General features: G+C 41.8%; 1 protein-coding gene across 11 annotated transcripts in view; it reads left to right on the plus strand.

Annotated features, from left to right (window-relative positions):
- Positions 1-26,414, plus strand: part of BEND5 (BEN domain containing 5) — an 873,054-nt gene that overhangs the window by 503,675 nt on the left and 342,965 nt on the right. Inside the window, exon 1 of one of the 11 annotated variants that reach the window (XM_005482238.4) lies at positions 18,283-18,804. The exons of the other annotated variants lie outside the window; for them this stretch is intronic. Coding sequence (XP_005482295.2) covers positions 18,585-18,804 — 220 coding nt within the window. The 5' untranslated portion in view covers positions 18,283-18,584. Of the gene's footprint in view, positions 1-18,282; positions 18,805-26,414 lie in introns of those variants that run through there. 11 annotated transcript variants of the gene reach the window in all.

A 26,414-nucleotide genomic window follows, 5' to 3' on the forward strand; every position in this document is an offset into this window, starting at 1 on the left:
CACCAGCTGCCCCAGGCTGTACTGCAACAGTGATATGGGACAGAACTGCATGGGTGTCACTTCAGCCCCTTCCTGGGGTATCAATTTACAGCAGCTGAATAACCTGAAATACAAATCTATTGGGGTTCAGCTTTTTGTTTTGTTTTCAATTACAATAAAAGCTGCAGTTGTACAAAGAGCCTTTTGGGGAAGTGGCTAAAATCATAGGCTTACACTGGGACACTGCAGCCTGCAACCGCTTGCTGAAGCCTTTATAATTTACATCACTTTCTTTTTCTTCTTTGGTGTTTATAGACTCAAGCATTAAAAAAATACATGAGCAAATCTATATTTTAAGCTCTTCTACATTTGCCTCCTTACTGCTGAGAAATTTCATACAGGGAGTATTTTCCCAGACCTTCCAGAATCATTCTCTTTCCTGAAGTAGGTAAGGTCAGCTTCTGCTCAGAAATATACATTTTTCCCTGGTGCCTTGGCAGGAACCTCACAGACTGGACACCTGGCTTTCAGACAAGCCAAGGAAAGAAAAATGAGAAAAAAATCCCTCTCCTGTGATGTGAAAGCAGAACTATTTGCACACTGTGTCAGTAGCTTCTGCTTGTTAGACCTGCAAACTTTCCAGTGAAAAATGATCTGAAAATAAATGTGCGCTGAGTCATTTTTTTTCCTTCCCTGAGTTATACCTTTAATTAATCTCAATCAGTTTACAAAATCCATTTTTACTCAGATTTAAAAAGCATGCACTCTGACAAATAAATCATGTACCGAGTCACAGTGTTTGTGATTGTTCCTGCTCAAGACCTGTCAGCAGATGTATCATTACTAATTGCCCAAGTTCCAGCAAATCAAAACACTCTAGTTTTATGTTAAGAAAGGAATTGAGTCCTTAAATTTCTGTGTCTGTTAAAGCTTTAAACTGCTTTAGTGCATCACATGGGGGCATGTCAGCTTCAATTCAGAAGTAATAATCCAAAGAGTTGTCAATAATTGAGGACAGTATATACAGGCTTATTTATTTTAATCCAGTTAGGCTTGTTCTTTTGATTTGATTTGGTTTTATATTTTCCTTTATCCTCAAATCCCTTTTGGACCTAAGAGACCAGCATATAAGCAGCAGGTGAAGGTCATTAAAAAAATTAGTCTATTTACCTCAATGAAATACAGGCTCAACTCAGGATATTTCATACAAAATACAAACAAAACAAGAGAACAATCTGATGATAGAAATATGAATCAGATGATGTGTTTTATCAAGAAAAGTGCAGCTATTCCACCTGCCTTGTCTCTGCAGGAGGGTTTTGTATTTCATGATCCAGACTTGCTGCGAGCACTCCCCATTGCAGCCAGTTGTGTTCTGACCTATTGCCAGTCCTGGGTTTGTACCTGTCATCCCATGTTTATGGAAGTTCATGATCTGCAAAGTGAAGAGTAACAAATCTTTAGCTGCAGTGTTACAATTGTTCTGAATTACCCTCAGATCCTAATCCCTTTCTCATTTGGTTTATTCTTTATAAAGCAAAATAGAAGACAAGTGTTCATTCCTTCTTTTGTGTTTGTGGCTTCAAGTTGTATTTTGATGCGATTTAAAAATATTCTTTTCTTTGTTGTTTTTACATCTTTGCCAGACATACTTCTTTTTGGCATGTCATCCCAAAGTTGTTGTATACAGACTGTGTAATCCCAAAGACCCCCCATCTCTCAAGTACTAATAGCCTTTAAAAAAATCACTTTGGGAAGTGTAAGATTTTCAGAATAATGTCACCAATATTTACATAGTCTGTGATTGAAGGTATACTTTAATATTCAACAGGCAAGAATTTATTATGGAAAACGAAGGTAAAGCCAGCTCTGTGTGGTGTCACAGTGTTGGGAAAGCTCTCATTCCCACTGGGCATACCAAGAGCCTTAACACAAACCTGAGAATAGTCAGCAGCCCCTTTCTCAGTTACACTGTGCCATAAAAATAGTCACCCAGACCAGCAACCAGAAATTTGACCTTATAATGCTCTACACTAAAGCTAATCATTGTTACACTAATCTTGCTTTCTTGCTTTATTCTGTCCCTGGATCGTTGCATGCTAATGGTGATTTTTTAGGGGCATTTGTGGGAGAATATGAGTTGGCCAACACCAGGCACTGTAGCAAGAACACTCCCTAAACTCAGGCCTTTAATAATACAGGGCATAGGAGGAGAGAGAATTGCTTTGTTTTGGGTGGGGATGAAGAGAGATTGATTTTAACATTGTGGATGTTTATCAGCAGAAATGATTTTTAAGATGTCTTAGAATTCTTACCTGTTCATGATATAGAATAGGCATAAAGTAAATAAAAGCTAATAAATATTCAGGCCATGCTATTGCTGAGTGACAGCTGATGCTTTCAGTGGATTTTATGTATCCATCACTGATAACCTGCAAATAATACATTACAGCATGCCTTCTGAAATGATGAGGCTTTGTTAAGCAACATTCGGCTAATGAAATAGCACACCTTAGGCAAAACACCTCCAACATGTGCCACTCATCGCTGCCAAAGACTAAAATCACTCTCTACAAACGAGACAAGTGAAAGGCAGTTACACGTTGTGCCAAGGAACAACATATTCCTTTCAATCCAAGGGCATTCCATCTCAGGGTGCTCGCTCCATGAGCTGCTCTCACAGGGTGTTTGTAGGGTTGCTTCATGGCATGACTCACCCCACAGCCTGCCTGCCAGACCAGCACAGCATCAGGAACCAACTCCGTGCCCTACTCAGGGAGTTTTATGAGACTTTTTGTGGACAACACCTTCTGTATGCTGCCTTTGAGCAACAGCTACTACCTAAGTGCGATGGATTGGCTAAGAATCACTCCTCCTGCTGCTCACAACTAAGCCTCTTGCTCTTTGAATCCTTTTATTGCTTCCCCATCTTTTCAATATTAGCACTGAGCCTTTTGTCCCTGCTGGCTAAATCCCACCTAATCCAAATCTTGTCTTTAGTACATCTCTGCTATTATCTCCTGTATCCCTTGCACGTCATGTACCCCTCCCATCTCAACTTCATCATCATTACAACATAAATACCTTCCTGACACAGCTTCCCAAATTTTGTCTTCCTTCTCTAAGCTTATTTCTGAGGGCACCCACTACCTGTTCTTGCACCTCCTACCTGCGTCATCTCCCAGCCAGACTGCTGTCCCAGACTGAGTCTCAAGTCTGAAAGCATCAGCCCCCTAAATCTCAGTCTGCAAAGGCATAATCAGACAGAAAATGTTGTGGTCTGAACACCTTTGTTAGTCATATATGTGAATCAGAGCTTTTTGTCTGGCCATGTGCGTTTCTGGTAGCTTCAGTGGGCTTACTCATGATAGCAAATGCTACATTCAATAGTGGGCATTTGCAGGGTCATCCTCTGTGATTGTAATCCCTTTTAGATGGGGAATGTGTCAGCATTTTATAAAGGGATGTAAAGATGCATGTGGCCTGTACAAAGTCTCCATAATTAATGTTGCTCCATCAGTTGATTACAGGAATTTACAGGCTGCACTATTATAATACAATAGCCTGTTGGAGTTTGATGTTTATGAAGAAAGGATAGAAGGAAAAAAGGGGGAAATTAGTGCAAATGTTCCTTGATGTGGTAGCTGTTTCTGTGGATATAATGTCTATCTGTTCAGGGGCGCTGTTAGCAATAGACAGATATCTCTGTGGAGATTTTTTTGTCATAAATTCTAACTTGTGAAGCCTGAAACAGGCTGTGTGTATGATATTTGGGATTTATAAGCTGTTTCTCTGTGAACTTTGTGTGAGCATCACATTGTTGAACTGTTTGACAGATTGAAAGAAACCGAGAACGAAGCTCAAAGGACAATTCTCCCTTACGCAATCCAGAAAACAATTCTCTGAAATATTACATCAGCTGCTGGCAGCTGTAGGTTTGCCTGCCTGCTAATTTACTATCACAAGTGTTCCAGAATCCTTTGTAATCCAGCCATTGCTATTTATAATCGTAATGATTTATTTAAGGTCTCTGTATATGTCAGCATAAAGTCATCAAAAAAAGCAAAACGAAGATTAGTTGGCTGGAAGCACACAGAATGGAGAAGAATAACCCAACAATGGAACTGAGATAAAGCTTAGACACAGTAAATAACTAAAAAAAAAAAAATAAAGGGCAATTGCTTTATTTTCAACTCATCATAGAGGAGCCAGAGCCTGTGATTTTGGCACCAGGCAGTTCCCATCACAGGCTATTAAGAGCAGGGAAACAGGTGTCTGGTGGCCAGGGAAGGAAATGAGAAGCCGTGACACCTGAATTGAGATCATAGACCTGCTCCTGCCTTTGTGCCTAGGGAAAAGGCATTAACTGCTTGATGGCTCAGCTCCTCAGCAGGCTGTAGTGGCACCTAATTCTCAGCTGTTAAAACTTTTTACTTATTTATGAGATCTTTTTTTTTTCTACAGAGAACTGTAATGATGCAAGGCAACTTTATTATGTTCAGTGGAAAATGCAAAGTTGAGAAAAAACGCTGAAGGATTGTGTAGTGGAGCGCAACACTTTTTAGAGCTGAGTCTAGGTCATTCTGAGGCAGGGATTTGAGTGGTGTCCCTTAGGATTTGCTGTTATATATGCTGAAATGATCAATCAAGGATAAAAAATGGACTGTTCTCATCTCATAGATCATTTCACAGTGAAACAGTTAAACTCCTGGCTGCTTTCTGAAAAACAGAGATCTGCATTAATAAGGTGACCTTATCAGAGCCACCCCTGGGGGGAAGGGGGGGAGAAAAAAGGTTGTAGAAAGAAAGCGAATCCTATTGTTAATCTTTTTTTTCAGGGAGACTTGGATACCTGAATGCAAATTACTTTATATTTAAATTGTGTGAAAGCACAAAAGGTTTGTGTCTACATTGACAGTTATTTCATTAGCTGACTTGTGCAGCCTTGCAAATGGTTTCTGGTGTTAACTTTCCTTGGATTTGTTTTCTTTGTTCTTTGCAGATCTTGCAATGGTGATCATTTTGATTAATGTATTCAGCGCTCTGTTTTACTCCTGATTCATGTTTTTTGCAGCAGTCAGTGTTCTGGCCTGGGTAAGATGAGACTGTGAGGTGGCTTTAGTTTTCCTGCAGCAGGGCTGATCTGATGGGCTGTTCTCCAGCTGGAGAGGAGCATAGAGGCTGCTGTAATGCATTTTGCATGGTAGCGACCCCAAACACAAGTCAAAGCAGGTTTTAATCATCAAATGTAGGATTGTTGTAGTCACATCCTGCTGTGGCAGCAGATGGGTGCTGTGCATGGGCTCTGTGGGGTTGGAAATCATCTTTGCATCTCTGTGAGCCTCTCAGGATTAGATATGCTGGCTTGGGCCTTTGTTCACACAGGTTTGTGGTTCAGAGTGTGGTTCACTACATCCCAAAATTAAGAGTTTTTGTTCTTGCCTGTTTAAAAAAGCTACCACGCAAGGTATTGATCTTGGAGGAAAGGAGAAGGTGAAGGTTATAACTTACCCTATATTGCTTCAGCCACACCAACACTATGAGTCCAGTCTGTGCTCCATATTTGAGGAACCAATAATCACTTCAGAAGAGAATGCTCCTTCTTACCCCTAAATTGATGATCTCATCTAGAGGTGCTGGCCTTCCATTCATCCAGAAGATGAGCTTCATCAAGCCACTCAAATTTCAGTAAAGTTGATTTTTAGGGTAGATCCTGTCCATCCAACCTGTTGATCTGGCCTCATCAAGGTGTACACACCAGTGTAAAAAGCCAGTCATAGGAATTGCTCTATTAATTGTCCCCAATGCACATTGATCTGCAGGCAAGTTGCCAGAGGCGTGCAAGCTCTTACTACCCTTTCCCTCCTTTCTTCTTTATTTCTTTTACTCAGACTACATTTTTGCTCTTTGCAGAACTTTTTGGTATTGCTTGTTGCAATCAATCTGCCATTCCCCGTGGACGCCTCTTATTGCGTTGGTTCTTCAAACTCTTTCAGTGGTGCCTGAAGCATTTACATCACTCCTCAACCTGCACCAGGCTCTGAGCCCTAAAATACAAACACCTCGGGGACCTGGGCCTGAGCTTCCTCACAAGCCACTCATCTCCATTACCCTCCCTGAGAGCCACAGCTTCGGGAATCACAGCCAGATCCCAGGACAAAACACTTGAGACACAAAGGAGGGGCTTCAACAGCAAAATCAGAAAACAGGCCCAGCCACCTCGATAAAACATCACTTTGAAACTGCTCTTCACATGCAGGGGAAGTGAACTCATCAGAACAGCTTTTACTTCCTCATGAATATTTTCAAGCTATTTCCCGTCTTTACAAGAAATCCAACATACAAAGGGTTTTTTGAGAACTCTTTGTGAAAATAGGAAACTTGGGGTTTTTTGGGTTCAGAGCCTTGAATTTTTTTATCTTGATTTTATATGGTCACCTACAGAAAAAAGAAAGAAAAGGATTTTGTGGGTCTATAAAGGAGGCTCTGAGAGAAAGCAGTGGAAAGGTAGATTATTTTTTGCTTCACAAGTCTTCGCAAGTATTTTCCCTGCACTCTCTTCTGCTTCACAGCAATAAATATAATAGGATTTTTTCAGCCTTTATTCTTGGACTTACTTCTTAGTAGATGTTTAATTTTAAAAAGTGAAAGACAAAAGCGGGGATAGAAGGGAATGAGTATCAGGGAAGGACAGGGACTTGAAACTCAAGGGAAAGGGAAAAACAGAATAGCTCAAGTTAGGTCAAGATTTGTTCATTTTCTTTTAAACTGTACTTGGAAGAAAAAATCTTTAGACAAATATTTGTAGATAAAATTCCATCTAACTCCTGCTTTTTCACACAGGAGTCTCACAAATCATTAGTCGGGTCCACAACTGGACAGTTCTTCCAGCTGATCTGGCAAAAAATATTCTGATCTCTTTGTCTATGATAACACTGAAATCAAATAGCTGGTCAACATGCAAAATATTAGAGAAACAAATACCTTCTTCTGCCTAATTTTGCTTTACATAGTTTTTATGCTAAATGGTAGACTTTCTGAACACTGTGACAGAGAGCTGTTATTTGTGAACACCAATTTCAATGTTTTGGGTTGAAACTTAGCTTAATGTATGAAACCCACGTCCTTGCTGTCACGAAATCTCCATTTTCCCACTTTTACAATATTGTTGGCATATGTCTCCAGCTGTCTGTTGCTGACACAGAATTGCTTGTGATTATCTGATGCTGAGCTGTTCCACTCTGTTTGTGTGGTTTTAATCTCTGCAACAATACCTGAACACGCTGAGCAGATCGTGATTATTGGGGCAGAATACAGTCATCTCTGAAATTTATTGTCCCACACAGAAAATTGGAAATCCTTAGGATCTTTATATCTGGATTGAATGCGAGCTGCACTTCTTTCTGATTTCATAATTTAACACTGCAGACTGTTGACTTATTGACTACAGCGTTAGCATTTTCCAGATTGGCAGACAAATTGCCTTGTAGGAGTGTCTATGCATATTTATACATCATCCAAAGGTTAAACGATAGAATATATTTTAATTGCCTAGAGATAACTTTGCAAATTATATCCCTGGTACCAAAACTTCTAAACTTAAAAGATGAAAGTTAAGCACTGAAACCCATATTTTTTTCCAAGTAAATAAACCACTCAGCAGTACTGATTACTGACAGTCTTCTCTGATGTTAATTAAATAGCATCTCAAAGATACAGCTGCCATTTTAGGCAAAATTTTAAAACAGAGGGAATTCTAGTTTTCTTCTTGGTCTTCCTAAGCATGGCATTTATATTGGTCTTGCTATTTGAGAAAGGACCACAATCAAATAAACCCCAAAATGTTAAAACAATTAAAGCAAGGCATTCATATGTAAGCATTTTTTTCCACTTCCATTTGCCTTGAAATCTGAAGGTATAAAAAACTAGATCCTCAAAGAAGCTAAAACATGTCATGTGCTACAAGAGCACCAAATACACTCACTGAGAATATTTTTCAGAGAAAACATAACCTTGGAGCTATTTGAGTATTTAAGAGAAAATCTAATTGCTACTTACATTTTTTACTTCCCACTTCAGCAATACTTTTCTCTCTAGAATACAGACCCCTAAAGAAATTACTCAGGAATAACAAGTGTTCTGCAAATTTACTGATTTACAGTGACTGCTCTTATATATGAGCTCTTAAAATAAGGTTCTGCACATGGATTGGGGCAATCCAAGTCACAAATACAGGCTGGGCAGAGAATGGATTAAGAGCAGCCCTAAGGAGAAGGACTTGAAGATGCTGGTTAATGAGATACTCAACATGACCCGGCCATGTGTGCCCGCAGCCCAGAAAGCCAAACCTATCAAGAGCAGTGCAGTCAGCAGGTCAAGGGAGGTGATTTTAGATAATGTTTAAGGTCCCTTCAAACCCAAACCGTTTTATGAGTCTATGAATGTGAGTAAATTCAAAGTAGTTTGCTCTTAGTGGGAGAAATAGATGACCCTGCAGTAGCTTAGTCACTTACTGTGCTTTTACCTTTACAAGTGATCAGTAAGAACTCATCTGGAGTGCAATGCATTGAGCAGGAGACTGGAAGACAGATGCATCCCTCTCCTGGGGGTTTTGACTAGAGGAAATTATGTGTGTTTAGGGGAAGAAAAGGATTTTACAAGTGGAGGTGCAGAGTGGGAGGGCTGAACCCTTTCAGGAAGATGGGGGAACCAAAGCCAGGCACCTCCCTTGCCAGGCAAGGGTCCCAGCAAGGAGCTTATCAATTAAAAATGGGAGACATCACTGTGGTGATCTCCTGGTCTTGTTGGTGGATTTTGAAAGAAATCTCCCTTAGTCTAGTTTTGAAAGGAACTTTGTATCTGCACCTGCCAGGGGTTAGAATTTTAAGCTGTTGAAGTAAGAGGATGGAGGTGTCTTTTTTCACTCTTTGCTCCAGAGCAAGATGGGAGTTACAACACTCTGTGCTCCCTGTTTCTGTGGATGGGGTTTTGGCAGCTTCCACACTGAGCACAGATGGTATTTGAGATCTTGTACTGAGACAGCGCTGCAGGGTAAGCAATAACTCTCTCACTTTTCCTGGATTGTAAAGCTGCATACAGATATCTGTGGTCCACCAGAGTCCTTGCTACATCCAACCTCTGAGTTCATTTTCTTATGTGATGTGAGGGCAAGAACGGCTATTATCCTTGTTCTTTCGGCTAACAGAGTCAAAAAAACCCCCAAAACAAATGAAACCCCATGAGAGTTGCCAGGAGTGACCTTAGTGAGACACCATGAAAATACCCTTGAGGTTCTGGTCGACAGGGGCTGAACATGGGCCAGCTGTGCCCAGGTGGCACCTGGCCTGTCCCAGCAATGCTGTGGCAGCAGGAGCAGGGCAGTGACTGTCCCCCTGTCCTGGGCACTGTCCTGGACACACCTCGAGTGCTGTGCTCAGCTCTGGGCCCCTCATGCCCAGAGTGACATTGAGGGGCTGGAGCGAACCCAGGGAAGAGCAGTGGGGCTGGGGCAGGGTCTGGAGCACAGGTCTGGGGAGGAGCAGCTGAGGGAGCTGGGGGACCCAGCCTGGAGAACAGGGGGGTCAGGGGAGATCACTGTCACTGTCACTGATCACTGTCACTGATCACTGTCACTGTCACTTATCACTGTCACTGATCACTTATCTCTGTCCACATCTCCATGGACAGAAGTTGTAGCCAGGTGGGGGTCAATTTCTTCTGCCCACAACCAGTGACAGAACACTGATTGCACCAGGGGAGGTTCAGATCTGATATTAGAAAGAAAATTCTTTGCTGTAAGGGTTTTCAAGCCCTGGGACTGGCTGCCAAGGGAAGTGGTAGAGTCACCATCTCTGGAGTTAATTAAAAGAGGTGTAGTTGTGGTGCTCAGGGACATGGGTTAGTGGTGGGCTTGGCAGTGCTGGGTTAATGGCTGGAACTGATGATTTTAAAGGCCTTTTGCAACCTAAATGATTCCATGATTCTGTGATTCTAGATCATGCCTCCATGTCAGAGGCAGGACAGATAAGGGTGTCTACTGAAGTGTCATTACTTCTAAAGAAATGTGTAAATTCATCACTTCTCATCAGTGAAAATTTATCTAAAGCATTATTAGCTTACTTCCCAATCAGTTAACCATTGAAGCAGAATCTTGAGCAACTGCACTGGGCTGATTCCTTTTAGCCCTTAAAAAAATTCAGATTTCCTTTGCTTTGTGGTCTTTTCTCTTGCATTTTTGGATAAAAGCTGAAGGTATGCATTATATTTATGTTCCTTAAATACTGTGATATATTCTCAGTAGTGCCCCCTTTTGCTTCTAATTAAATCCCCACCTATCTTATCTTTTCTGTTTTATTCTGTTTTATTACCTCTTATATGTACTGGTAAATAATAAGAGAGGGAATTTGGAAAATATAGGCCATTTGAAAAAATTCTGTGTGTATCACATCAGAGAATTTGAAAGATTAGAGAAATATTTACAGCTCCCAAGAGTCAATCTTTAGTCCAAGATTTAATAAAGGGATGGACATGAGCCCTGTTTGCTCTCGTTGTTCTGGAAGGACCGGTTTTGCAATATTTTCTGTATTCAGAACAGTAAAACTACTTCTGATGAATTTAGCAAAGTTTGTATGCAGCAGTGCCCCAGACACTTTCTTATTTTCCTTGACATTATTTTTTCATCAGTTTGGATGGTGTAGTATCTGCAGACAGTGCATGTTCCAAATATTGGATAGCTGTGTTTTTGCATACAAATCTTGTAAAGGAAAAGAAATACCACACTATGTGTACAAGCATCAAAATCTGATTATATGCAGGATTCTAATCTTAATATCACACCATCCTCACTGAAAAGCATTGCAAGAATATTCCAATTCATATTCTGAATGGTGTGTTTCTCTGCAGTCATCTTAAAGAATTCTTATTCCTACTAGGAGAAAATCAGTATACTGAACTGAATAAAAATGTATACATTAAATTGCTTATTCAAATGTCCACCTTTGATGTTTGCAGATGAATTCAAGCAGGAAGCAGTATAACCTGAGCTTTGTTCCATTGATACAAGAGGCTAACGTGAGTTACAAAACAGGAAAGAATGAGAAGTTGCTTAATACACTGGAAATGTGGAAAAAATGCAGATTTCAGTTATTAGCTTTCACAGCTGTATTTGCATAGAAATATACTAACGGCTGGGTGACATTTCATGCATGAACTTAATAGAGCATCCTTAAAAATATTCATGTTAGAAGAGTACTTAAAGGGAACCTCGAATTCGAACATTCCTGTCTTTGTTTAAAAAAAACCCCAAACCCTGGTTTCCCTAGGGTATTCCAGTGCAAGGTATTTCTTTAGAGAAGAAATTTCTTTAGAGAGCTTAACAAAGCTCTCTTTGTTATGAGGAATTCTGGGACAGCCTAGGAAGGGCCCTTTTTTCTGATCACACTTTAAAAAATATCCTGATTCCCCTGAATGTTAAATATTATTGAACAATAGACGTTGCTCAGGCTTTTGTGGAAAATACCAGCAAAGCAAGAAGACCCTTGAGGTTTCAAACATCTCTTGGATTATCAGTTTCCTATGCCATTTTCTATTTTGAGGGAACACCTTCCTTGTAAGTGGGACAAAGATGAATGCCAATCATCTACACTGTGTGAGATAAAAGGAGTTACTCTGCTTTGAAAAACTAGAACAATTCTTGGAGGGGTCTATCACAGTTACCCCCTGGTATGAATTTTTGAGAGCTGGGTCACAGCAATTCCTTCCAATTCACATTTGCTTGCTGTGTGTTGTTGTTTTTGGTTTTTTTAAATTCACCTACTAGAGCAGACCAGGTGCAGCTTCATTTGTAACTCATAAATGATAAATACGTCTGGTTTTATTTAGAGTGGAGAGGTTCAGAGAGCATAGTGAAGGATTTTAGATTAGGGAGCACTTTCACTTGCCAGAAGTTTCAGCTTTCATTTTCTGTTCTTTTAATTTAAACATGATTATTAACAATGCACAGCTGAGGAAGGCACTTTCCTGAAATATTCCAAGGATTATTCCTGCTCTGTTATCTCCCTTTCACCTTCCACAACAGGATTTTAAGTGCTTGCATTAGTTGATGTTCTTCAGAAGAGCAGCTGGTCCATTTCTGATTGTGACTTCCATCAGAAGTAGAAAACTCTACCTTCTGAAGTAGTGAGATGTGAGCACTAAGTCCTGGGAACATTTTCTAAAAACTTAACTCACTTTATAATGAAATATAAACCAGTCTTGAAAGGGATTAGAAGGAATATGACAGGAGTATAAATTAAAAAGCACTGCATTGCGAGAACATCTATTTAAGCAGTTTTGACTCTGCCTTCACTCAATCCAATTCCTGCAGCTGCTGATTGTCCAGAAGCTTCCAAAACAGCAAGAACCATCTCTGGAGCCTGTCCACGCTCTTGCTATAATCAGATTTCTAAAGGAAAGTGGGAGTATGTGGAGGTACCCTTTTGGAAAAAACACGGTCCTGCATTTTTAGTAGCTGACCTTCTCTCCTTCTTTGTCTATCCTACACTACTTGTATGAACCTCTCAAGCAGAATATCTCTCTGCAGGATCATTTTCCCTGTCAGTATGAGACATAACTGCTCGTTCAAGACAGAACAGTGCTGTACAGATGTGAAAATAGAAAACCAAAACAAAAATATTATGAAAAAGGGTCATTAATATCATCTTAGAGGATCTGTCTAAACCATAACATAATCACAGGCAGTGTCTAGTAATGATATTTTACACTGAAGCCCAAAGGTTACAAAAAGACTTTAGTCTTTGCCAAAAGAAAGTCACTTTTTCATCTGAAGTGCAGAAGGAACCAAATTATTGCAGGGGTGCAAAATCTAGGTATGTAAAGCTACTTTTAGAGTCGTATTAGTAAAATGTCTGTCAAAAGTCAAGGGAAAGTCTGGTTTATAATAGGAAAGGGCAAATCTCAAATAAAATTTCCAGTTAGAGTGAAAATATATAGGCTGAAGCCATCAGTGGATGGTAGTAGCAATAAAGATCATTTGGGCTGCAAGAGCAATATCGTCTCCAGAGCGGCTTTTGCAGACGGTGGCAATGGCACCTGAAGGACGCGTTTTACAGGTGAGTCCGTGCACGAGTCAGCTCACACAGAGCCCTCCCTGCCCTCCTCACAGGAAAGGAGTTTATCACATGGAAAACAGCATTTTACCTGAGTGCAAAAGATGGCATTTAGCAGGATTTGGAATGGTGCACATGAGGGTAGGAGCTGAAAGACACGATGTTTGAGAGTCATTTGCAGCTCCAACAAGGGCTGGGTGAGGGTGGGGGAATGGCTGCTCTCACCGAGGAGAGATGGTGCCGACTGGCAGCGTCTCCTGGTTCCTGTTGACTTTCTGTGGGCACGTTTAACCTGTAATTTGGAAGAGGAAAATACAGTCTGGCACACATTCCTGAAGGGTTGCCAGTCCCAGATCTATCCATTGCATAGCCTGCCAGAATGGGAAAGATAAGTACCTTACCGACCAGTATCCACAGCAACAGACACCGGAATTTTATATTTTTAATACATATAAAGACCCAAAGACAATAATTACTTTTTTATTTTCCAATTTTATAATACTAATAATGACCTTTAGGTCAGGAATTTTCAGCAGTTAATGACTGTCTGGCTTTTTCTTTGGTCCTTGGTTTCTCCAGCCAGTCATTAACAGTGAGAAAAGTGCCTTCTCCTGTGGACACTTTGGCTTAATCATTACCTTTTCATGCTACAGAATGCACCAGCTGGGAAATAAGCGTCTCCTATGCCAATGGATCCATGAAATGTGCCTTGGGTTTCATTTCTTTGAAAGAATATTCTGTGAGGGGGTGAGAGTTTACTGTAAAAGATGATTGACTAGTATCCGCAGCCCTGAGAAAAGTTAGATCACTCTGAGGAATTGGGACTGAGGATGGTTTAAGGCCATAGGTCTCAAAAGATTAAATCTTCAGAATTTATTTGTGTAATCTAGGTTCCCTTACTCTTGGTAAGGGAGTGCTTCGGAATGAAATATGGACACAAATATTTTCTTATCCATCTTCTAGGATCACCCAGGAAAGGACCTTTATTTTTGTTTGCTTGTATCTTTATATGTAATCACTGTGATGCTGAAAGCACAGTGTGGTGACAGTGTCTCAAGGGTTAAAATTTATTTTCAAATATGAAGGGGAACAACCCTCTGGAATGCTCCATCTGGATAGTAGATTCCCTCCTTTCAACCCCCCTCTCTCTCAAAAAACCTAGAAGCTGTACCTGACTTTGTTCAGAGGAAAATACATTTATACATGGAAATGACTTTGTCTTGCACTCCATTGCATAATAAAAAATGCAAACCATGGAATGGAAGTATCTTCAGACCACTTTACCAATCATATTCTCCATAAAAATTAGCCAGACTGTGAGTATATTGTGTGCCTGAACATATATAAACCTTTGAACACTCTTTAGTTCTTGTGCCTGTTAGCTGAGTTCTTCTTTAATCTGTATGACTTTTAATGCCATTGTTCCAATACAGTGTTAACCCAAAAAATTGTGACTATATCTTTCCTTCAAGGTATATTTGAACTTGAAAACAATTGGGTCAGAAATGCACTACCCCAAGAACAAATAAGAAGTTTAGAAACAATAGTTTTCTAAACCACATATTCAATGTGTAGGGATTCCTATTTGTAGTCCAATGCATGGTTACTGCTGAAGAGTCAGGTAGTAGTGAAGCACCTCCACTGGGACATTAAAAGAAAATGGGTATTTCTTCTTTAGCAGATTTAAAGTCAATATGGTGTCCTTTGAGAATTTGGTACTAAATATGCAATAATGTGAATGATGAGCCTAATTTTAATGTTTTGCTGGGAAAAGAGATTTGGCACCTGCATAACTTTTATCGGAACTATTAGCTTTTCATTTTCATCTTTTAGTGAAAACACAGAGTGCACATGAAAGCTGCAGACATTTGCTTTTGCTTGAATGCTTTTTTTACTTTTCAAGAAAAATAACACCAGCAAAATATAAGTAGTGTTCCAAGAAAGAGCCACTCAGGAGTCCCACAAGGGCTGGGACTGTGTTCTGTGGTTTTTCCACTCTTGGAGTGACAGTATTACTTTCTCAGCTGAGGCTTCATTTGCATTTTGAAAGTACAACAATTTACTTCTCAGCAGGGCTGTGCTGTTTCTAAAAGGCTGGACTGGCTCAGGGATTTAAATCCAGTAAGGTTCCAGTAATTCCCTTTACAATGAGTTTTAAAATCTATAGCTTTAAAAAAATTCTGCACCTTTAAACTTCAAGCTCAACTCCATGTTAAAGCAGCTGGCTAACCATTAGTAGAAATGGGAAAGGTCCAAAAGACAGGAGTGACAAGTGACTTGTGTTTCATTCGCTGCTTTAATGGATTTTTCCTCAGCTTCACAGCTAACCAGTGCAGATTATTTATAGATTTTAAAGCCAGAAATTAACACTGTTCCTTGTAGGCAGAAGAAAAAAATGTATGCAATCATTATTAATTCTTTAGCATTATAATGCCTTCTGGCTCAACGTGTGTGCAAGGGACCAAGAGTAAACATGCATTTATCATCCCAACCCTTATCTGTTCCCAAAAACGTCCTTCAGTGGAGAACTGTGAAACAGCCTGCCTAAAGGATTTGAGACCTTTTATTTTTTTTGCTGCTGATGCAAAAATCTTTACAGTCTTGGCTGTAATTGAACATTCAAACGTAAAATAATCTAAACACCAGATTAGAGTGTTCCTTTTCCCCAAAAGCCCCAACCAACCAACCAACCAACCAACCAACCAACCAACCAACAAACATTCTATGATGCTAACTGCCTTTACATGAAGCCTTTTGGTTTCCTTTCATTGAGACAAATTATCCAAGCATTCTTGGATACCCAAAGAGATCTCTCCCTTTCCAACTCAAGCTAATTTTTGAGTCCTGACCTTCTCTTTGTTTCCTTTTATTTCCAGTTTTACCATTGCTCTGAGTTCCTATTCCCTAATAGAATTCAGCTGTGGTGGGAATACAATCCTGGCAGGAGGCAGCCTACCCAATCCCTCACTGGCCACTGAACTCAGTAGAACAAAATTGTAGTTCATATCATTTTAACAATGTCCATGGAGTAATTCCAGCAATCAGCCTGTCCTGTCATCTCTCTGCAGCTCCCTGTACCCCACTGTAACACGAGGCAGAGGAGACAGCAGTGATACAGCAGCTGGTATTGTTTGATCAGCAACACAATCCTTGCTGGAATTTCATTTCCCTTGCAGACTTGCTACTAGAATACATTTGTCATCCATACTTTGTAGCAGAGTTATATTTGCCTGTAATTACACACGAGTCTGGCAATACTTTATTGTTAACATAAAGTACTGCCATTTAAATCCCCAATCTTAAACTGGAGTATTTGCAAAACTCTGTAATTGCTAAAATAATAAAGCTGCCATTACTGCATGGGAAGTTTGCAGCTTGTTGGGGAAATACTTACATTGGGTTAACTACACCTGTATAGATTCCTTGTGTTTTCATGTGCTGTTTAAGACAGATTTCTGCTGGGCACAACCAAAAGTTTCTGGCACTGTCACAGAATGGCTGAGGTTGGGAGAGGCCTCAGGAGCTCCCCTAATCCAGCCCCTGCTCAAGAGGTTGCCCAAGACCATGTCCAGATGGTTTTGAGTTACCTCCAAAGATGGAAACTCCACCAGCTCTCTGGGAACCTGTGCCAGTGCTCAGTCAAAACTGAACTCCATGTTTTCCAGCTTGTGGTCTAACCCCATGTAGGAGGAAGTTCATAAAAGATAACCAGGAAAAACAAGTGCAGTGTGGTTTTACTCAGTGCAATTGTCACAGATAGTACTGCGAATGCCCAGGGATATGAAAACCCACAAAGAAGATATATTTTGGTTTCATTTTGTGTTGGTGTTTTGCAAACAAAAAACTGGTGATGCCCTTCTCTCGTATCATTCTGTGATTTTATTTCTTTTTCTTTTCTATTTTTACATTACATAGTTCTCCCCATGTGATTGTCCTGTTCCTAAATCTGGCTGGGTAAAAGAGACCTCAGTCAGGAGTAACAACAGCAGTATGAGTTTGCTCTGAACCAGAAGCAATTCTGCCACATTACCCTTTTCATACGTGAACCTCAAAACACCCATACTTTGTATCTAAGTCTCCAAAAGTTTGGGAATTTGTGATAAAACCTGTGCCGCCTCTAAGCCTGGTTCTGACACACCTGCACAGCATTTCTCAGCTCTCTGTGCTCTTTTGGGAGAGGACAGGGGAATGATGGAGTGCAGGTGGTTCTGCATTCCCATGAGGACCTCCATACAAAAGCTGATGCTCCAGTGCTGTTGCCAAGTGGCAGATGAGTGTGGGGTTCTGTTGTCTGGCCAGTAAAGATCCACTCTCCTCACTCCTGCCCCTTTTCCTTGCACTCGCTGGCTCTGCCCTGCCCCTCAAAACAAATCCCACTTTGTGTCACTCCTCTGTTTCTCCTCCAAAGGTGATCAGAGCGATGGAGCACCTCTCCAAGGAGGAAAGACAGAGAACTGAGATTGTTCATCCTGGAGAAGGCTTCAGGGTGACCTTACTATGGCCTTGAAAGAAACTATAGCACCTGAAAGAGACTTAAGAGATGAGGAGAGACTTATTACAAGAGCGTGTAGTGACAGGACAAGGGGGAACAGCTTCAAAATGATAGAGCGCAGGTTTACATTGGCTAGCAGAAGAAAATTCTTTAGGGTGGTCAGGGTGGTACAGGCTGTCCAGGAAGTCATGGATGCCCCATCCCTGGAAGTGTTCAAGCCCAGGTTGGATGGTGCTTGGAGAACCTGGTCCAGTGGAAGCTGTCCCTGCCCGGGGCAGCAGGACTGCAACGAGACGATCTTTAAGGCCTCTTCCAACACAAACCACTCCATGATTCTCTGGAACAAAGCCTTTTTCTGCGGCACACGCGTACGGAGTTCTCAACTTGGGGGCAAAAACACCTTCCCGAGGCCCTTCTCAGGGGCGAGATCGTACGGGGGAGGCGGGACCCGTGTCCCTGGCGGAGGAGCCGGGGCAGTGCGGGGCTGCACGGTGGCGGCCGGCAGGGCGGGGGCCGTGAGGGGCCGCGGGCGGGGCGCCGTTTGTGTGCGGCGGGCACCGAGCGGGGCCGTACGGGGTTGTGCGGGGCGGGCCGGGGCCGAGCGGGACTGTGCGGGACTGTGCGGGGCGCTGTGTGCGGCGGACACTGAGCGGGGCCGGGGCCGTGCGGGGCTGTGTGAAGCGCTGTTTGCGGCGGGGCCGGGGCCGTGTGGGGGCTGTGTGCGGCGCTGTTTGCGGCGGGCACCGAGCGGGGCAGGACCCGTACGGGGCTGTATACGGGGCTGTGTGCGGCGCTGTTTGCGGCGGGCACCGAGCGGGGCCGCGGCCGCTCCCGCTGCCCCCGCCCGGGCCCGCCCCGCTCGCGTCGCTCCGCGCTGGATTGCTCGCGCCTGGCCGGCGCCGTCTGGGGCCCGGCGGGCGGCGCGGCCAGGCCCGCTCAGCCGAGCGCAGAGGCGGCCGCAGGAACAATACGGCGGCGGGCGCGGAGCCGCGCGGCCGCCCCGCACCATGTACGCGTTCGTGCGGTTCCTGGAGGACAACGTGTGCTACGCGCTGCCCGTGTCCCGCGTGCGGGACTTCAGCCCCACCTCCCAGCAGGACTTCGACAACCAGAAGGTCTACACCGTGTACCGCAACCCCGAGGAGGCGGCGGACGAGGACGACGAGAGCCCCGGCGAGTGGGGCGACCGGCTGCTGCTGCACAAGGCCCAGATCCTGGCGCTGGCAGGTGAGGGCGGGCCGGGCCGCGGGCGGGGGGCGATGCCGCCCCCTCCCCGCTGAGGGAAGGAGGGAGGGAGGGATGGTGGGGGCGAGGGCCGGGGTGGGGAGGGGCAGCCCCGGGTCCGTCAGGTGGCCCAAGGCTCGGTTTCCAAAATAGCCGCGACCCCCCCCGTGATACCCCCACCCGGGGAGGAGGGCGGTGGAGACTGAACAAAAAAAAAAAAAAAAAAAGAAGAAAAAAAAAGTTTAGGTTTTCGTCTACGGCTTATTTATAGTGCATGGAGTCATTTGTGTACCTTTGCAGTTGTTGCCAATTGTGAGGGGTGCTGTTTTATGTCCGCTTTGTTAGTTTAAGTGACTTCACCAATAGTGGAACCAGACCTCCAGGTACTGCTCGTGTTGAGCGTGGGCTTGGCTGCCTTTGGTTTGTTTCGTGTTCAAAGATAACAATTGTCTCCAAGCTAAGGGGACCAATTCAGGCGTGTACTAGGAAATAACTCCGTGTTTTGGCCATCTGAAGGTGTTCAGCCCTGGTGAGATAGTGCTGTCAGGACATTGCCCCCAGATAGTGACTCTGGCAGTGTTTCCGTGAAGACTTTGTGTAAGTTTCCTCGCTGCCATAGTCGTAGTTGACATAGAAAGGAAGTTTGGTGGTTGTAGCAAATTGCTGGTTAGTGTGGACTTGCCCAATAGGCTTTTGAAAGACTTTAATGACCATTTGAAATGTCAGTCTGGGCAGCAAAGAGGACACTGGGTTGTTATCCTGACTTTTTCAGTTTGGGCGAAGTACTGGTTATGTCCATTTCCCCAAATATGGAATGGGCTAAAAAAACTCTTTTGTTTAGTCTTGAGCTCTTAGAAGGCAGTGCTGAGCTTTGATGTCTAAACAAAGTAACTTGGTGTTAAAGTCACCTAAAACTGGTAATTTTCTAATTTTATTTTTAGAAGTTAGCCGTTCCTGAGCCAGTTTAGACTGGTGGTGGCCCAGTTTGTTCCTGGCTCAGCAGTGACTTTCACCATTATCCTGTTTCTAGTATTGCCATAAACAAATACCTCAAAAGAACCAGGAACAGCCAAACATGAGTTCCCTGCAAAGGTTTTCCAGTTTCTGAATATTTGCAAGTCCAGAAGTTCAGGAGAACTACTTAGGCCATCTAGCAGAGGTGTGGATTCTCCTGCTAAGTTTTTGTTGTCCTGTGCCAGCCCATGTTTTGGCTGTCCTGCCTGTGGCAGAGGAGTGTATGTGAAGTGTTTCCTGCATTTTCCCTGTCAGATCCGTGGAATACAACAATCCCAGTGCCCAGAGTTGGCATGGCCTCTTCCCACAGACAGCATCCCATTGCACTTCACCTTCCTCTGTCCCTCTGGGGACCTGCAGCAGCAGTGCCCTTTCAGTTCCTCCTTTCTGTCTCAACACAGCTAAAATGCTCCAGAGAAATATTTAGAAATGATATTTAGATATCATTTTTTGCTCACATGTTGGGCCCACCAAGTTGCCTCAGTTTTCCAGCAGCAAGTGCTTATCTTTGCCAGTTCCCTTGTTCCAGGCAGAGCCTGTGTCTGCCCAGAATGTGCCCTCCTGAGTTTTTCTGAACAATTTCTCTTTGTTTCATGTATCTTGAACCAGAACAAACCAATATACACTGTTTCCTTTAGAGAACAAGATTTGTTACCTGTGTTAGTGATTTGCACTAATTGCTCTCCAGAGGTTCCAATTTCTACAGGAAATTCTCCTGTTGAGCCAGGAACACAAGGAAACACACAGCTGTCTTTTTTACAGCTCTCACATCTCAATGTATTCTGACTAGATCTGTGTTTTGCATTCTTGGAAAACTTCTCACTTGAACACCAAATGAGTCTTTACTTGTCTACTTCTTTCCAGCCTGTACCATGTAAGAATACCTTGGTGAATTCAACAGAAGTTGTATACCAAGGGTCACTTCTAAAGTTGTTGTTTCTCCCCAAAATGTTAATATTATTTTTTGATTTTATTGTGGTTAAAAACCTTGGAGGGAAAACTTGGTCTTCCATGAAGACATCATAGCACAATTCTTGCTTTATAGTGACCAACTCAGATTATGACAAGTTTTTGTGGCGAACATTGGAAGTGTAACGTTATACAAACTGCTTATTTAGTTAAAAATAATTTTGCAAGTTTGCACTAATGTTTCACATACCAGTACAGAACTTATAATTCCAAAGGTTTTCAGCCTATCTTAGTAATAAGGTAAATAATGTGTATAAAGTTGCTTTTATATTATAGTTATATTTATATATAGTTTTATATTTAAAATATACATAGTTGATTTAGAATTTTTTGGAAGGAACCCTTAACTGCACAAACCATACATCAATGACTTTGAGGGTTTACTGCTTTGGTCCAAGAATTCCCCATTAGGAAGAGGCTTCAGGATCAAAGTTATGCTACAAATATTAAATTAAATAGACAACAGGAAAGAGGGGCAAATGTATTTTTTTGAGCATGCAAAGTGTTCTTTTACAGTTTGAATGGTGACCAATTTTCTTGCAGGTAAAACTGGTCAAGTAAATATATTTTCCTGATCAAACACTGTCCACACAGTGGAAATTAGTCATAGTTTGATAAACAGATCCATTTGTTTTTCCTTTCTGGCAACTTGAAGAAAAGAAGGAAAGAAAGTACACAGATACAAGACACATATTAATGTTGTTTTTTTCTTTTGAAAAGAGTTTTCCTTTCCTATTATGTCTAAAGAAATTGAGATACCTTTCAAACATGTACCCTTGTAATGTAGGAATTCACACAGGCCTAAGTACAGGTTTATGCCCACAATGCAAAGCTTTATTGAAGCACTGGTTGTGTGTAGAGTTCATAAAACAATTGTCCTCTTTTGAGAGAGTCTAGAAGGAATTCTTTGATCCTTTGTGCTGAGGTTGGAAGCCAATGCACTTGTGAGGGATATTGTTTCTGCAGAGCAGAGAGTGCTGCTGTAAAGGCCTCGTGAGTTCAAAAATGAAAAATAAAAGAGGGAAGTTTGTAGGGACGTGCTCAGATCATCAGGTAATTGTGAGAGGCGTGGTATGTTGTGGGGATAAATGCTGTTGTGTTTTATTCTGTGGTGAGTAGTGTGATAATGTTAGAGGGTATGTAGATGAACTCTGAGCAGCTGTGCCTTCCCTTGTGTCCCTGTGTGCAGGGCTGGGAACTGCTGAGACTGCTGGGATGTGTTGGCCTGGGAACTTCCACTTTATCAAAAATTAGCCAAAGACTGGGGCTCAAACCAGAAAGGTTAACCTGACTCAGATAGTTGTAGACTTTCCAGCCACAGAAGGCATATTACAGTCAGTGTCCCTTGCCTTAACAAGTTCACCATTTGGCTAGCAGCAGCTGATGCCATGTTCTAATAAAGGAATAATTTTTTTTGCCTCTTGAGTGGAAGATGGAGCTCAGCAGCCTGGAGTTTGACTACAGAGTCTTGAGGTGATGTTAGCTGGTCTGTCTTGTTGAGAATACAAAAATAGCAGACAGCTTTTCAGGAGGAGCTTGGGTCTGTCTTCCTGATCATGCACATCCTTCCTTTTTCTTCTTTTCTGTCCTCTCCTCAAAATGCTCCAGAGCTGTTTTTTCTGGTCCCTCTCCTTGACACACATATGCCACTTGCAGCTTTTCCACACTTGTCTAATAGTCACTACAGAATGTTGTCTCTGAGCATATGCGTCCTACGGCAGCATCATCTTTAGATGACTCCATTGGAGCTTTTTCTTTCTTTTCTAGGTGATGAATATTAGATGGAATGAATTGAGTTTCAGAGACTTCTAAAAGTTCCTTACTTCAGGCTATGTTTGTTAACAAGTTAATAATGACTGTCTTCTCCTAGGAGGTGTTCTTTCCTGGCTACAGTAACTAATTGTGCTCTCTAGCTGCTGCCCTCAACATTTCCCACCCACACTTTCATAGCAAACATATCTCCATCAGATTCTCACAGCAATTCCTTAACTGCCCCAGCAAATGTGTTAATACCTGTTGCATCCCTGTCTTTTCTTGCCCCTTTATAAAATGTTATGCTTTACTTTTTATTGGAGTAAATAAAAACTCTTTTTTTTTCTTTAAGAGCCTGTGCAGCTCATGATGAGATGTTACTATGTATTTCAGAAGGATATAAAATATCTGTTCATAGAAAGATTTTAACTTAGATTGTACTAGGACTGAGTTTTGAGTAAGGTTGACAGTGTTTCAACTTCTTAGTGTGTATCCAACCTTCTTTGCTATGGGAAGTTCATGGAGGAAAGACCTTTGTCAAAGTGAAAAATTTGCAATAAGATTTTAGATTATATCAAGAATATACAAAATTTAGGTCAGGAAGTTGTCTTGATGTGTAATATTTAAGTCCAAGCTTTTATTGGTATTTCCATAGTCTTGGGCTTCTCTGAGGATTTTCCCCCTTTCCTCATTCAGCTTGGGGAGTAGCTAAAGCAGGTCCTGGCTGTGGCCACTGTCTCCATGCTCCATCCTCTGTTCCTGCATGCTCCATATGTCCCATTTCCTTTCCCAGGGCAGTCGGTGGGGTGAATGAGCCATTGTGGTAGGGACAGCTGCCTCTTTGTTCCCAGGGATCTCTGGGCCTGTCCCCTGCTGGGATGCATTGCTTGGATGGTGTGTGACAGAGACCTGGGGAGAAATGGCACCAGGAAAAACATCAAAGCACCTGCAGATGCTTCTCAGGTGATCCCAAGTGTTGTTCTGACTAGGGAAGTGCCAGGAAGAGGTTGTAGGAGACCTCCCAGTACTGGTAGTGGTTCCTCACAAGCTCTTTTTAATTAGTTTGGGAGTACTTGGGATGAGCTGTGGTGTCACTGCTGTCCCTAAAGGTGGTGTCACCTCCTGTGCCTGTGCAGGTCCTGCCCTGCCAAGAGCCCACTCCAGTCACTGGGAGAAACTAAGCCCAGCAGTTCAGGCAGTGCTGAAATAACCTTGTTCAGAATAGCTTTTTTTTACATTTTTTAAATTTTTACTGTGATATTTGACGTGCATGGCCTACTTTGTCACCCTTAGCTGACGTGCTACTGCTGTGTTTTACCTTTTCAGCAGGTAAAAGCTGGCTGGATGCAGAGGTTCAGCAAATCATTTTCTCTAACAGAGTAACCAACTGCTTCACACTCCTAAATATAGTCCTGAACACAAGTGTGGCAGTATTCATGAAAAATATTTAAAGCTAAATTTCACACTCATTTTGTATTTGATCCATTTCTGGTTTATTTTTAACTCATGTAAGATGAAGAGTGGAGAATTTTTTCCCTTCTTATAAATTCTAATGTAGGACCATCTCTGAGATAGGAAGGACTTCCACAAAGGCACAGTTTTGTGGGGTCTTTTTGGTGTTGTTTATGTTTGTGCAGTGTTGAAGCCTTATTATGGCACATGGACACAAAGCTAAATGCCAGCAGCAAAAATATTTTGGAACTTTTAAAACTGTAACTGCTAAGCAGTGGTTTGGAGTAACCCAAATGAGTGGTGATGTCATTAGCAGGCTGAAATGCCAGTAAAAATTGATTAAAAAGCTGGGATTTATCTGTGCAAGAAGATCTTGCACTTATATTTAATTTCCTCATTTCCTGTATTACCCTGCTTTTGCTGAATATACATTTCTTTGTTTGTTTGTCTTTAACCCTTCTCAACTGACCTGCTTGTTCCTCAGTCACGTTTTCTTTTTGCTGTACCTTAATAGTCAGAAATCATGTAGTTTATTTTTGTAACATAAAGACATACAGGTGACCTACACTATTGTTGTTTTTCATGGTCTTAGTATTATGTTGCACCATTTAACATCACTTAGACTTGTAAATGTTGTATAAGCTCAGCCAGCATACAGTAAAAATATGAAATTCAGGATTTTAATAAAATTGACTTTAAAGATAGTATGGTTATGGTAGCTATGGCAACTAAAACTAATTAAAATATGCTAAAATTTGCAAGGGAGTAAAAAGGGAGAAAATGTAACTTAATGGTTTTGTTTTCATAATTTAACAGTAAAACATTTTTTCCAGTGTATTGCCTAAGTGCCAGTCAGTTGATTATTTGTGTTTTTTAAAAAATTTCTTTAAAAATAATAGAGGCTGAACCACTTTGTATGAAAACTGAAAAAAATGCATGAATCTACCCTGTATTTCCATAGTGAGCTTATTCCTTGGGCAGGGATGTGGAGGCTTCCTGGAGTGTTCTCTGCAGGCTGCTGCTTTACCTGCTGGACAGCATCTCCATGGCTTTGTGTGACCATCAGATCATCACAGGGTTTGTTCCCAGCATAATTGTACAGTCTAATACAGATGGACTGGTGAGGGCAGCCAGACTGACAAATTATAGCTGGCACTGGGATTGATGAGCTCTTTAAATGAGCTTCTGAACTTCTAAAGAAATACATAGCTTTTGTTAGAAATATTTTTGTTCCAATTTTTGAAAAGTAATGCCCATAGTTGAGTTTCATGTGTAGGTGCAGAGGAAAAATGTAAAGGATGGCATTTTCACATCCTGCTTGTTTTCAGGGTTTCTTTTAAATGTGATGGTAATGCTGTATTAGTGTACTTGTTTCAGAAAGGATTAAGGGAGTTGTTCTATAATAGCTGTAATCCTTTGTGTTTGACATGTGCAGAGTATTGTACAAATATTAACAAATCTGTACAACACTTCAGTGGGCTAGATGGGGAAGGTAAGATGAAAAGTTTGAATTATTCAAGGTCAGTATTTAAGTAAATATTGGATCCAGGATTAAAACTATCCTCAGTGTTGTAGAGAGCCTGGTTTCCTGTTTCTCAGAGTATTCTTTTCATAACTTGATTGTCCAGCTCCATGTGTTTGTGCTGCAGCCAAGTTCTGGTATCACTGAAAGTTAAATGAAAGGGAGAGTTTTGCTGACAAAGAATAGTGGCTGGTTTTAGTTGTGATAGTTTGAGCTGTGTTGCCTTTGGTTAATTATTTTTGATGAGATTTTGTGTTCACTTCTGAACTGAAAAGTAGATTTTATATTTATAATGGAAATTAAGGAAGAAAATAGATGTAGGTTTTTCTTGCAGCAGAGTATCTGTGCTGATACTCAAGACTGTAGATCTGAACAATCTGCTGATAAGTGAGCACATGCAAAATGAGAGTGTTACAAAGTGCTTGAGTGTCCTCATGTGCATTAGAAATTTGACTACAAATAGGTGGCTATATCAATAACTGTCACTCCTACCAGATTTAGACTGGGTATCTCAGTTGTTCCACTGGAAGAAAAATTGCATTGAGACCTCAACACTATTTGCTTCAGTAGCTGGCATGGTAGGTTGTTTTTTTAGTTTTAGTTTGTTTTGGGTTTTGTGAGAGCAGCAGCAGGTCCATGCTCTGTGTTACTGCATTAAATATTAATGAGCAAGAGCCAGACTTGATGTAGGACTTCAGAGAGGATTTAAGAGGTTTATATAATCTGTGCTCTGCTTCTGTAGGATTTTGGCTCCTTAATCTTTCTCTCCCTTCTTTAGTGCCTTTCTATGAAGCAGGTGTGGCTTTCTCTCCATCATCAGTGAGCACTCCTGGTTCAGGCTCCTGGCACATCATCCTTCTTACCCATCATCTCTAAACCTGTCAAGCAGTTGTTTAAGACCTTT

Source organism: Zonotrichia albicollis, chromosome 8 (assembly GCF_047830755.1).
Source record: "Zonotrichia albicollis isolate bZonAlb1 chromosome 8, bZonAlb1.hap1, whole genome shotgun sequence".
In the NCBI taxonomy this organism is placed as follows: domain Eukaryota; kingdom Metazoa; phylum Chordata; class Aves; order Passeriformes; family Passerellidae; genus Zonotrichia; species Zonotrichia albicollis.